The sequence below is a fragment of the Zeus faber genome (assembly GCF_960531495.2).
Source record: "Zeus faber genome assembly, chromosome: 8".
NCBI lineage: Eukaryota > Metazoa > Chordata > Actinopteri > Zeiformes > Zeidae > Zeus > Zeus faber.
Genome location: NC_137195.1, coordinates 12,823,396 through 12,835,895, shown reverse-complemented (window position 1 = coordinate 12,835,895; position 12,500 = coordinate 12,823,396). Strand labels below are relative to the sequence as shown.

At 50.4% G+C, this 12,500-nt stretch overlaps 2 protein-coding genes across 2 annotated transcripts in view; one reads left to right on the top strand and one right to left on the bottom strand.

Annotated features, from left to right (window-relative positions):
- Window positions 1–4,338: 4,338 nt before the first annotated feature.
- On the top strand, window positions 4,339–4,758 carry s100t (S100 calcium binding protein T; the record flags this gene model as incomplete). The annotated part of the gene is made up of 2 exons (XM_080006040.1): window positions 4,339–4,500; window positions 4,597–4,758. 2 exons carry the CDS (start codon window positions 4,339–4,341, stop codon window positions 4,756–4,758), a joined length of 324 nt encoding a protein of 107 aa, XP_079862166.1.
- Window positions 4,759–8,689: 3,931 nt separating this feature from the next.
- Window positions 8,690–12,500, bottom strand: part of chrnb2 (cholinergic receptor, nicotinic, beta 2) — a 6,063-nt gene continuing 2,252 nt past the window's right edge. Inside the window, exons 3-5 of the mRNA XM_080005343.1 lie at window positions 12,176–12,285; window positions 9,891–11,025; window positions 8,690–8,980 (exon numbers count right to left, since the gene is read on the bottom strand). Of these exons, the coding sequence (XP_079861469.1) occupies window positions 8,828–8,980; window positions 9,891–11,025; window positions 12,176–12,285 (1,398 nt within the window). The 3' untranslated portion in view covers window positions 8,690–8,827. The remainder of the gene's footprint in view (window positions 8,981–9,890; window positions 11,026–12,175; window positions 12,286–12,500) is intronic.

Here is a 12,500-nt window from a genome sequence, read left to right as displayed (position 1 = left end):
GAAACAAGGTTTTTTTTTTTCTTTTTATCCGCCGTGGTGCGGGAAGCAGCTGCAGAAAGAGGTCAAACTTCACATTCTCATTTCTCTTGCTTATTTTGTTATTTTATTAAACTCACGCCTCTTTATGAAGTAGGGCGGGCAGAACAAGACGCTGGGAAAGGCTTTATTCCAAGGGACTGGAAATTCTAGACTAAGGCCTTTTTTATGTAACTGACGGGAACATCGTAACTCTGTACTATATATTAAAATCTCTCTCTCTCTCTCTATTCCTCTCTCACAATTTATCCATCTCTACACCAGTGTATCACGTCCTATCTTTGTTTTAAAAAGTGACATTCTGTCTTTGCTTGCATTTCAGCTGTGGATTCACTCTCTCCATCAGTATTCCACCAAAGCAGCAAAACAATCTAAGAAGAAAAGTGGATGGAGATAAGAGCGGCAGATCACCTGACAGGGACTTAATCCCGGTGCTCAGCATTGCCCTTGAGTGCAGTGCAATTCACTGCAGAGCAGCAGCTTGTAAACAGCGTCTTATCAGCCATATCAACCATTATCGTTGCTATTTCAGATGGTTTCACTTCACAAGGGCCATGCATTTATTGACAATTGCATTTATTTTAATTTATGTGTGTGGCAAGTGGCGTTTTCAGGGACCTCCGCCACAAAGACACAGACGACGGGGGTTCAGACAGTGAGTGAGTGTGTGTGGGGATGGGGGTTTTACCTTTTGCTCGTAAGACCAACCAACGAGCAAAAGGTATCCAGCCACTCTGATCCCAATTACCTAGACCCAGGACAGTTGTGGCTGCTCAAACCAGACCATCCCCACACAACACACCCTCGACACCAAACTGAGGCCAGGGAGAATACCTGGCCGAAGCCTACTCCTCCCCCACCAAGCAGAGAACAAAAAATAAATAAAAGACAAAAGACAGACTCTGACACAGGGTCCCCATATCTTAAAATAACAAAACACTTGACTCTGAGACAGGGTTCCCATATCTTAAACCAACATATGTCCAAAATGGCCCCTCGGCTTTCTTCCCCCAGGGCCACGACAGACCGCCCCCTCCTCCCTCCCAGGGTGTGGGGCCTCGGGCTGCTGTGCTGGCTGGTTAAGGCGTGGCCAGGCTTGGCTGTTGCGGGGGCTGCTTGAAGGGGTGGCCTGGCTGCTGGGCTGCTGGATGGTCCCGGCGGTGGCAGCTGGGCGGAGGAGCTAGCTACCTGTGGTGATTACTGCGGCTGCTTCTCACCCTGGATGCTGTGTCCCTTCCCCGTGACCGAGAGCCCCTGTTCAGGTGCCAGCTTGGCACGTGTCATGAGGACTCCTCTCCTGAGTGTGTGTGGGGATGGGGGTTTTACCTGGTGCTCCTCAGACCAACCAATGAACAACAGGTACACAGCCACTCTGATCCTGGGTCCCCAATTACCTAGACCCAGGTGTGGCTGCTCAAACCACACCTTCCCCACACCACAATGTGTATATGCACGAATCCTCACCACATTTCCACAATTCCTGAGTTGTCCAGAATACATATTTCTTCCATTGAAGACACACAAAAGGCTTTTTAAAAAGCCTCCATCATCAATCTCCAGTATAATGCACTTTTCAATCTGGTGTAGTAATCTGGTGTAGAGCTAGAGGGAGGGTGTGTATGGCCACGTAGCTGTTTGGTGGTTCCCAAGTGGCATTGTCCAACAGTCACACCCACCGCTGAAATGATACCTTTTCTTCATCCACAGCCGCAAGCATCAGCTGCTAAATTTAGTCGTGGCCGAGCCTGAGGTGGTCACACTCTGCAGCTTCACCTGCTTCATCACCTGAAACCAGATCCCAATGTATGGAGCGCAACAGTGACCGCCCACGGCTCCTTTTCCGGATGTCAATTTCCAGTTCATTCACTCCAAATGACATTACAGAAAATCCTATTGAAAGAGTTTCAGGCCATGTGTATATGTATATATACGGTATATATATATACACACACACATACAGTATATATATATATATATATATATATATATATATATACATACATATATATATAAAACCAAAACCTGAAAACACCATTAATCATGTCACAAAATCAATTGCAGTTTATGCACAAACACAAATTCACAAAGGCACCTATGGATGCAGAAGCACATGAAGGCACAATTTATTTATCTTAAAATAAATGTGAATGTTTGATAAGGAATCTTGCAACAACATACATACATATCTCAAAATAGTGTCAAAGTAAAATAAACTTCTATGTCCCTAATCCCCCCTTATTTAATCTTATCTCATGTCCCGTCTTGGAATATACATCATTAAATCTGTTTAGTCTTGCTTGCTCTTACAATTAATCTTCATAAGTGTGCATATCCAATGTATATGTTATTGTGTGTGTGTGTGTGTGTGTGTGTGTGTGTGTGTGTGTGTGTGTGTATGTGTGTGTGTGTGTTTCCCAATTTCATGACATGATTTCTCTGCATAGCGGCGAAGCGTGAAGACTCCATTCAACACTCCATATGGGATTTTGGTCCTCAAGCAATAAACATACGCACACACGCACACACACACTCACGCACGCATGCACGCACACACACACACACACGCACACGCACACGCGCGCGCACACACACACACACACACATACACACACAAAACATTTGGAGCCTATGTTGCTCTTTTAACAGACCTTTTCAGGTTTTTATGTTCACCACAGATATATTGAGAAGGTCTCCTGTACAGTGTATTGTTTCATTTAATATTAATCCCAGCACTCTCTGGCCTTCTTCTAACCCTATAATCAATGAATATCAATCGTTGCAGAATGCCGATAACTAATAACCTTTCTTCTTACTCTTTCAATCAAATAGTAAGACGTTGGCTTCTCCGCTGAACTCATCATGGAATGGGTCGACGCCATTTCTTTAATGTCCCCAGTGTGTGTGTGTGTGTGTGTGTGTGTGTGTGTGTGTGTGTGCGTGTGTGTGTGTGCGTGTGTGGCCGAGGGGGTTTCATTAAGCTGTCATATCTGACGGCCGGTATGATGAGGGAGGTGGATCTTATCTGCGTCCGCTCAATGGACGGCAGGTGTGTGATACGTAAACAGAGAAGGAGACGCGTGGGGGGGCCGGGGATGGAGAGCGCCAGCAGGTGGAACGTAGCGGGGGGAGGGGGGGGGGAGATGTATTTAAGAGGGCGTCCGCCTCATGATCCTCACCAGTCTCACCTCCTCCTCCACCTCTGTCTCTCTCTCTCTCTCTCTCTCTCCCAGCTTGACCAGTGAGCCGGCCACCGCCTCCTACGCAGGTAAAACCACACGAGGGGAAGGATGCTGCAAATATCTCTATATGGGTTCATTTATAGGTATTTTTTGTGGGGTTTTTTTTAGGGTGGAAACTATCTCTAGACACGGTGTGTTGTATTTTGTTTCCCCAGAGGGAATTTTTTCCAATATTTTCCCTGGCGAATATACAAGATTATCTCGCTTTTTTCACAGTTTCTCACATCATTCTGTATCCTTAAAGCACTGACGTCAGAATCTCCGGAACAACGTTGTGATTGACAGTCAGGGCCGGCACTGCCTGGTGTTGGGAGGCGCCGCGGGTCAAGTCGCGGCGGGGGACTCCTCGCCCCCTCGTCCGCGGCGTTGCCTTCCCATCCGATAAGACGCCGACGAGGTCTTGCTCGGGTTCCCTCCCCCTGCGCGCCGCGATCCCATCTCCCTGCCGCCGCCGCCGCCGCCGCTTCGGCTGTTTTCGCCGCGGCTTAGGATTTCACTGATATCGCCTATCTGACATGTCTGACTGCGCCGGCGTCTCCCATCTCCCGGGGTTCTCTTATGGCGACGGGCGGCGGATCGGGGATCATGTTATCCGCGGGAAAGAAATCCCCTTAAAACCGCTGGCAGAGGCCGAGTGGCGCCGAGCCGGAAATAGCGGCCGGAGCCATCGCCGCTACTTTGACAGAGGTTCGGCCTCTGCCCACTAACTCCCTGCTCTGTGGATAATCTACAGATAAGGTTATGCTGATATCACTAACGCTCTACGGTTGAATTTCCATTTCAAATATACTGTATATACCGTATCAGTCTGTCTTTCCGTGTCTGTGTCTGTACGTGTCGGTGAACGGGGTAAAGGAGATGTGTCGGAGTCGTGGGAGGGGGTTTCCATTTGTATTGATTGAATTGATCGTATTGATTGATCGTCGTCCGTGCCGCAGGAGAGCAGCTCCCGCCAACATGGGGTTCTGACACTTTCTCTCCTTCTCCTTTCCCTTTCCCCTTTTTCCCCTTTTCCCCCCCCCGACTCCCGCCACCTGCTCCGCTCTTTCCAGAAAAAACGAAAATGTCTATGCCCAACTCAGAGAACGCCTCCACCCTGGAGAACGCCATGCAGCTTTTGATCCAGACCTTCCACAAGTACTCGGGCAACGAGGGGGACAAATACACGCTGAGCAAACCCGAGCTCAAGGAGATGCTGACGACGGAGCTCGGCAACTATTTGGGGGTAAGGCGGCTGAACGCGCGCGCCGACAGTTCTATCCGAATCCTTTGAGGCGGTCTATCAACCCTCTCCCCATCCCTTTCCTAACCCCGCCCGCAGAATGCCCAGGACAAGGAGGCGGTGGACAAGGTGATGGGAGACCTCGATTCCAACAATGACGGCGAGGTGGACTTCACCGAGTTCATCATCCTGGTGGGGGCTCTGACCGTGGCCTGCAACGACTTTTTCCTGGAGTTCAATGACAAGCAAGAGAAGAAGTGAACACACCCCCTCGACACAAAGGCACACACACACACACACACACACACACACACACACACACTCACCCACGCGCAACACCCTGAAGGAAGAAGAACGTCAGGTGCTGGAGCATACGCACACACACACACACACACACACACACACACACACACACACACACACACACACACTTCAGTTTGTTACTTGTGTTTTGTGTGTGTGTGTGTGTGTATGTATGTGTGTGTACTCGTGCACAATATCCGCACAACAGTCTTGAATCAAACGTTTACTATTGCAGTGTAAAAATGTTGAGAGATTGAGTCAGTATCGGCAAGTTGAAATCTCTTATGGATGAATATTTGTCTCTTTTGTTTTCAATCATTTTGTAATCATTTCCCTTTCATAAGATGTTCCTGCCGGACAGAATAAACACATTTAATCACACACTCTGCTTTGTCAATAGGTTATTTTTTTTTAACTATGGGTTATATCTATCCATCTATCATCTATCTTTCTGTCTGTCTGTCTGCCTGCCTGCCTGCCTGCCTGTCTGTCTGTCTGTCTGTCTGTCTGTCTGTCTGTCTGTCCACCTGTCTGTCAGCCTGTTTGTCTAACTTGGAAAATCTGAGTCTCTTTTTTCATTTGATTGTTTTAAATGATGGAGATACGAAAGGAGTGGAGGAAAAGCTGGTAAAGCAGTGAGATTTTAGTAACTGGAAAAAAAAAGTGTTTTTCAATGTGTTGTTGTTTAAATGATTAAACCCACACGGTAGAACACAAGAGTGGCCACTAGGGGGCAGCAGGTTGCACTGTTATATACAGTGTAGTTCAGTTCACAGCGAAGTGTGTTATCAGCAGCAGCATGTGTGCTGGGAAAAGGATGATTGTTCGTGACTGCAAGGGAAATCGGAAATATTTTAATTAAAATGATTCTGAAAGTCTCATTAGAACATGGTAATGGAACTAGTGCAAAGCACGTTTCATCTTTTTGGTGCTGCGTGTTTGTGCTTCGGTTCTTGAATGTCTGCACATGAACCCATGGGGTACAGCAATGAGTCTAACTCATTTCAGTGTTGCCTTATTTTGAATTTGTTCGAGTCATTATTTAACTTCCACAGAGGTAAAAAGTTTAATATTTAAACAACACGAAGTATATTTTTCTTCTGTTCCACGTCACAAATGAACGCATATAGGCCTATTTGTGTGCACACACAGTACACGCATCGTGTTTGTTGATACAGCGTGAGCGTGTGTGTAAAAACATCACTCCCAGGCTTAGCATCTTTTTGAACCTATAACCTTTATTGGACTGATTAAGATGTGCACAGGAACAGATCTGGGGTGAGGTTGATTAGAATAACAGCGGAGGGCCGTGAGGGACGAGACCACTTCAGAGGTGAACCGAAAAAGAGCGACGGAATGGCAAAAAACAGGTGAGAGACGGAAACGGACACCGCCTTCTGCGGCCTGCGACCTTCACGGCTTTTCACACCGGGATCCATAGGGTGACCCCATGACCAGAGAGAGAGAGCAAGAGAGAGAGAGAGAGAGGGAGAGGGAGGTGGAGAGGGTGGCAAGAAAATAAAAGCACCTTTCTAAGATGCTCATGTTGGGTTTTATACTGATAGTAACACTCACTGCTTCAATCCAGCGTCATTTACCTGCCATTCTCTCCGTTGCATTGACAATATTTATTTCCGCTTCTAGATTTTCTTCCCTCCGCTGTCGAGAACTAGAGTACATTTATAGGTATGTGATTTTTATGATTATTCTGTAATTCTGCTATATGTTGGTCATTTAATGCTCAATATGAAGCCGCGCTCTTGATCCAGATATTTCTCTTCGTGTTCCGCATTCCAATTGGTTTGAAGAAAAAGGCCTGTTGCCACTTCCAGGCTTGTTTTAAAATACTTAAACGATACTGATTTGAAAAGAGTGACACAACGGCACCCCAGCTGTCAGGGCACGTGATGTATTTGGGTGTGTGTGTATTTGCACACTCGCGCATGACTACGCAGTCAAGGCGTGTGCACGAGCTGGCTTCCGTCCTCTACCCGGATCTTCAACACGTAATCACAGGGAGCGCGGATGAGCAGAGGTTGGACGGGTCGAGGAAAGATTCGATGGAACGGCACGAGAGGAGAATCCGTTCCAATGCGAAGAAGGACCATGAGACCGAACCTCGATAATGATCGCGTAAAAAGGTTTGGGAACAGAGATGAAATAAGGTTTCTGAGGAGGAGGAGGAGGACGGAGCGCCGGCTTAATGGGAAGCGACGGTTCGGTACTGTACGTCATCGTTGTCTTCATGGAAACAAATGTCACAACCAGGTTCGTCGTGAAAGGAGAGAAAGGGCCAGATATGAGAAACGGTTCTGGAAACGAAAGGGGAAGGGGGAGGGGGGAGCTGAGGGAAGTACGCTGTCCTGAACATCGTATCTGACTGATGTGATAATGCGATGAGGTTTTGGATACGCGCTCACACACACACCCAAACAGAAGCACACGCGCGCACACACACACGCACGCACGCACGCACACACACACACACACATTCTGCAAATTACATAAATGAACAGTCAGTCTTAACTATATACCCTGTGTGAGCATATGCTCATTATAATGCGACATTACACAGTTACACAAAGGGCTGAGTCACACGGCACAACAGGCGGAAGTGGAGCCGAGAAGAGAGAGAGAGAGAGAGAAGAGAGAAGAGAGAAGAGGAGGAGATACTGTAAGAGAGAGGGGGAACGAAAAAAAAAGAGAGAGAAAGAGAGAGACGTGAAGGTAGGAGTAACATGTGCGATACCGTCCTACTTGGATATGCAAATCACAGCAATGACAGAAAACAAGTATTCGTGCGGTCACGCGATGAACACAACCGCTCGGCTCCCGTGGGATTCCCGCGGGGCGGCTCGGCTTCGCCCCCTTCCATCGACCGGTTTCTGTTCTTTGCCCGTCGAAGTGCGGGCCCACCCTCCCGTCTTTATTTTGGTCCCGACTCCTTGATCTTTCGGGGGGGGCACGGGGCGGTCGGCTGTGTGAGACGTTGCGTCCTCCGTCCGGGCTCTACGCTCTCCCTTTCTACCTCGGGGAGAAGAGTCGCGACCTGCACCACGTCCCACCCTGCACTCCGGCAACGCGGCGCGGCTACTCGTTTTCTAGCGGCGCTGCGGAGCCATCCCAGCAGACACGTTCCCGACCATGCAAAGTCTACGTCGCGACCCTTTCGACTTTCATGAAACGACGTGTCCATCTCCCCCGCTTCGTAAGATAATAACATACTCTTCATGTATACGTATATATATATGTATATATTGAAATTTCCTCCACAGTCCGTTTGCTTCTGCACGTATTGGACGGGCGTGCGGGTCGCAGGCCGTGCGGAGCGGTTCACGCCCCGTTCTCGTTTTTTTTTTTTAAATCTGCGAAGTGGTACGGCGCACCGCCATCTTTCCGGATCGAGGGCGCGTCCCCGCACGGGGGAACGCAACGAGGAATACACGCGCCGCGGTATACTGCGGTAAAGCCACTACGCTATGGTAAAAGATACGGAGTCGGTTCATCCGAACAGCGGCTTTGAGCGATGGAAACGAAACACACGGAACCTTAATATGAACCTTCTCTTCCCTTTTCCGTTTCGCTCTCGTGACGTCAATCATGTTTGGGGGGGTGGGCGGGATCGGGGGGGGGGGGGGGGAGTGTCGATAGACGACTGGAAGCAAAGGAGAGCAAACGCCCCCCGTTCGGCCAACGTGAAGAGGGACTTTCCCACCGGAAAAGGGGGAGGGGGGTCAGTCCAAGGAACGGCCTGGAGAAAACGCCGGTTGATAAATATAATGGTGTCATCACTTCCCTTCATACAAGAAATGTTTTTTGTTTTTTCTTTGCAAAAAACGTTACTACAGAGGTAATGTAGGTGTGGTTGCTGTTCCAGTTCCAGTTCTATTCCCGTTCCGAAGACATTAATTAAAACTCAGATGCCCTCGCCTCCGGCCGCCGCCTCACTGTGCAGAATCGGGCGGAGCAGTCTGTTTGCGCTTTCAGGGGTGGGGGGGGGAGGTGAGGGGGGGCCCTTTGCCGGCGGTCAGCCGGGCGTGCTGGTGATAGTCTTGGCCGTGTAGTTCTGGAAGAGCGGCTGCAGGAACATCCCCACCGTTCCAGACACGCACACAAACACAAAGATCCACAGGAACAGCCGGTCTATCACCATGGCGACGTACTTCCAGTCCTCGCTCACCTGTGGATTGGGAGGGAGACAAGGGGGGAGAGGTTGGAAAAGGGAAGACAAGGGCACCATCTCTCTCTCTCTCTCTCTCTCTCTCTCTCTCCTATTCTTTCTGTCTCTTATCCATCCCCCCACCGCCCTCCGTCCCTCTGCCTTTACCGACGCATCTGGAGGGTTAATGGAGGTGAGCGGTTAATGTGAGTGGAGACTTCTTCCGCCACACAGCGCTGATGAGGTCTGGCGGGAGTCAAGGTGGAGGACAAGGACGCAAGTGGTTGATGGAATGAGAGGAGGGCGAAGCGGGAGGGAAGGGCGGGCCTTCACGTTAACCCCTCCGGCACTGAGGGTTTGATGAGCCGCCGTGCCAGAAGGAGGGGAGGTGCTAGAAGCGGCGGTTGGCATGGCGACGGGCTCCCGTAACTATGGGGATGACGGACAGAATTATGGCGGATTGCTAATTCCCGGCGTCGGGGACATTGTTTTTTATCTCGGAGAGGAGGCCGCTCCCCCAGGACACCGTGAGAGAGGGGAGATAAAAAATGTGATCCCTCCTACGTCCGACGCCGCTCTCTTCCGTTCCATTTCCAGGAGAACCCGGTCGCACTGCTGGGCTATGCTTGCGTCATGCCGCTATAATTACTACTCCACGTTGAATATTCAGAGGGCTCCGACTGGAATCACCGCCTCCGTCTCTTTTGGCTCATACCCGGTTACAGTTGCCTGGGTTTTTCTCATGGTGCAGCTCAACAACACAGCTCTAACACATTCACTACATTGGTTGAGATGATAAACTACGCTATCGTTATTATTAGTACTAGCGGTCGTAATACCGGTCACATTAAGTCTCTCTTGGTTACCTTGAATAATATCCAAATTCAAAGTACAGGTAATATTCCAAGCATATTCATGGCGTGATACTCACACTCTGGTCGTCATCCTCGCTCTTCATGTGGTTTGCGATGAAGCGCACCCCATCCACCGCCTCATCGAAGCCGGGACAGGCCTGCCCCAGCAAGGCCTGAGTCAGTGCGGGGCCGCTGGCCGCCTGTTTCCCGCGGGAAAGGTTTCCGGAGCTCCCCTCCCGCCCCTCCCTCAGCCCGTTTAGACCATCCATGGATCCGCCGCTGCCCCCAGCGCCGCCCAGCTCCCCTCCGAACTGCTTCACCGACGCCCGGTTCACGTAGCAGGTGCAGGGCTCGCTGTTCTCCTTGCCGCCGAACAACCCCGTGGAGCTCCCCCCTCCGCCGCCCCCGGCGCCGAGACCCAGACCCACCATGAGCCCGCCGGCCTCCCCGCCGCGGCCCCCCTCCTTCTGCTCCTGCGCCCTCCTCCGCTGGCGCAGTCGCTGGCGCTCGCAGCTGTTTCGGGGCTGGCGCATGAAGAGCAGGGCGGGGAGCTTGTTGAGGAACACCAGTTTGACCCAGGGCGGCATGGTGTGCGTGGTGGGCGAGCGGTGGTGAACGTTGAGCACGCACACGCTGGTGACGATGGAGAAGGTGACCAGGACCATGGTGAACATCAGGTACTTCCCCACCAGGGGAACATCGAGGGACGTGGGCGGGACGATCTTGGAGATCAGCAGCAGGAACACGGTGAGGGCGAGCAGGACGGAGATGCAGAGCGTCATCTTCTCGCCGCAGTCCGAGGGCAGGTAGAAGACCAGGATGGCGAGGGAGGTGATGAGCACGCAGGGGATGATGAGATTGATGGTGTAAAACAGAGGCTTCCGGCGGATGATGAAGTCGTAGGTGATGTCCACATAGGTGGGGTCGGCGGGGTTCTCGTTTCGGCGGCCCGGCAGGGCGATGATGTCCCACTCGCCGCTGGGCGTGAAGTCGTCCATGCTGGCCACGTCGGTGCGCAGCACCAGGTCGATCTCGGTGCGGTCGTAGGTCCAGGAGCGGAACCGCATGGTGCAGTTCTGCTGGTCGAAGGGGAAGTGCTTCACCTCGATCTTGCAGGCCGACTTGTAGATGGCGGGGGGTAACCAGAAGATGCTGCCGTCGTGCGAGACCACGGCATTAGAATAGAACGAAACCTCGTACATCCCATCGGCGCTGAGAGACAGAGAAAAGGAACAAAACACAGGAGGGGAAGAAAAACAAAAAAAGAAAACACTCAAGTGGATGTGAGAGATAGGAAGGAGCATTTAAGCGGAAATTCAATTTCGCTTACCATACAGTATATGATTCATGACTGTGTTTCCAACAAGCCCTATTAACCACACAACACAGTAACCCCCTCTTTGGATCTTATTAAGTTAAACGTAATAAGCCTTATTAAGTGTCATTACCGAGCTCGATAAGCCCACACCCGCACACAGAAAATACATGCACCGACAGACAAGACACACACCCTGACACACACACAAACACACACACACACACACACACACAGACACATACAGGGAAAGTGTATCAAATCTGAAGAACAGAAGAACACACACAAAGATAGCCCATAGATGTTGACATTCTTAGAGCTCTACCTATTTCAACGCGGGGTTTGAGATTGAAGCCCAAAATAACAACGATGATTATTAAACAGAGCCCTTTCTAGAATGACAGTATTTTGTATTTCTTACTGAATGGTCGTATAAAGCAGGGACCTAGGACGTCTGGTCCCCTAACGATTGACAACGCGAGCCCGAAGCCCCGTAAAGGAGGCCGGCGGCGTACAGGGGTGGAAGGGGTAAACCGATCTGTTTGTCCGGCTCAGGTGGGTCATGGATCATCACTAAGATGGGAGACGGGAAACACGAGAAGGCAAGAGAGATCCTTCTAATCGCATCATCTATTTGGGAAACACTCAACTGTCGCGCGGTGCTTCCATCTCGACTTTCTCATACATCTCTGCCAGACGAGGTCAAAGTTCAATGTCAGATGTTAGAATGGCAATGACAGGGACATAAATACAGATAAATGCCATGGAGAGCGCAGAGAAGTACCTCCAATGCAGAGGAGATGGTGCGTGTGTGTGTGTGTGTGTGTGTGTGGGTGACAGTCATGTACTGTCATGTGTGATGGATATTCCACTGGAGGTATTTATTGATTCAGTTAACCCAGCGCAACATACAATGACGACATCTTTCTCGTGGGTTCAAAAGTTGAAACGGTTGGAAGGATGGTGAACAGGCGGTCCGCGTGTTGATTCTGCGCCGGGCGGCAGACGGGAGGAGGTGTGTGTGTGGGTTTTGCGGGCGTGACTCACTTGTTGTAGAGCACCACGTCGGGCAGCCAGATGTGTTTGGAAGGCAACCTGACCTTCAGCATCCCATCAAACTCCTCGGGGACCCAAGTCAGACGGTAGTCCTGCCACTCCTGAGGGTGCGGAGCACAGTCATGCACCAATTACTGTCTGTCTGTCTGTCTTTCTGTCTGCCTGTCTGTCTGTCTGTATGAAACATCGTGTTTTTCAGTTCTGACCCTGGATGACCTTGAAAGGCCCATTCACCCAGCCACCCACCCGTATCAATCAGACCCGATTCAAACGGCGTCAGGATACATTCTGACGCGTGTGCCTGCTCGTGTCCTGT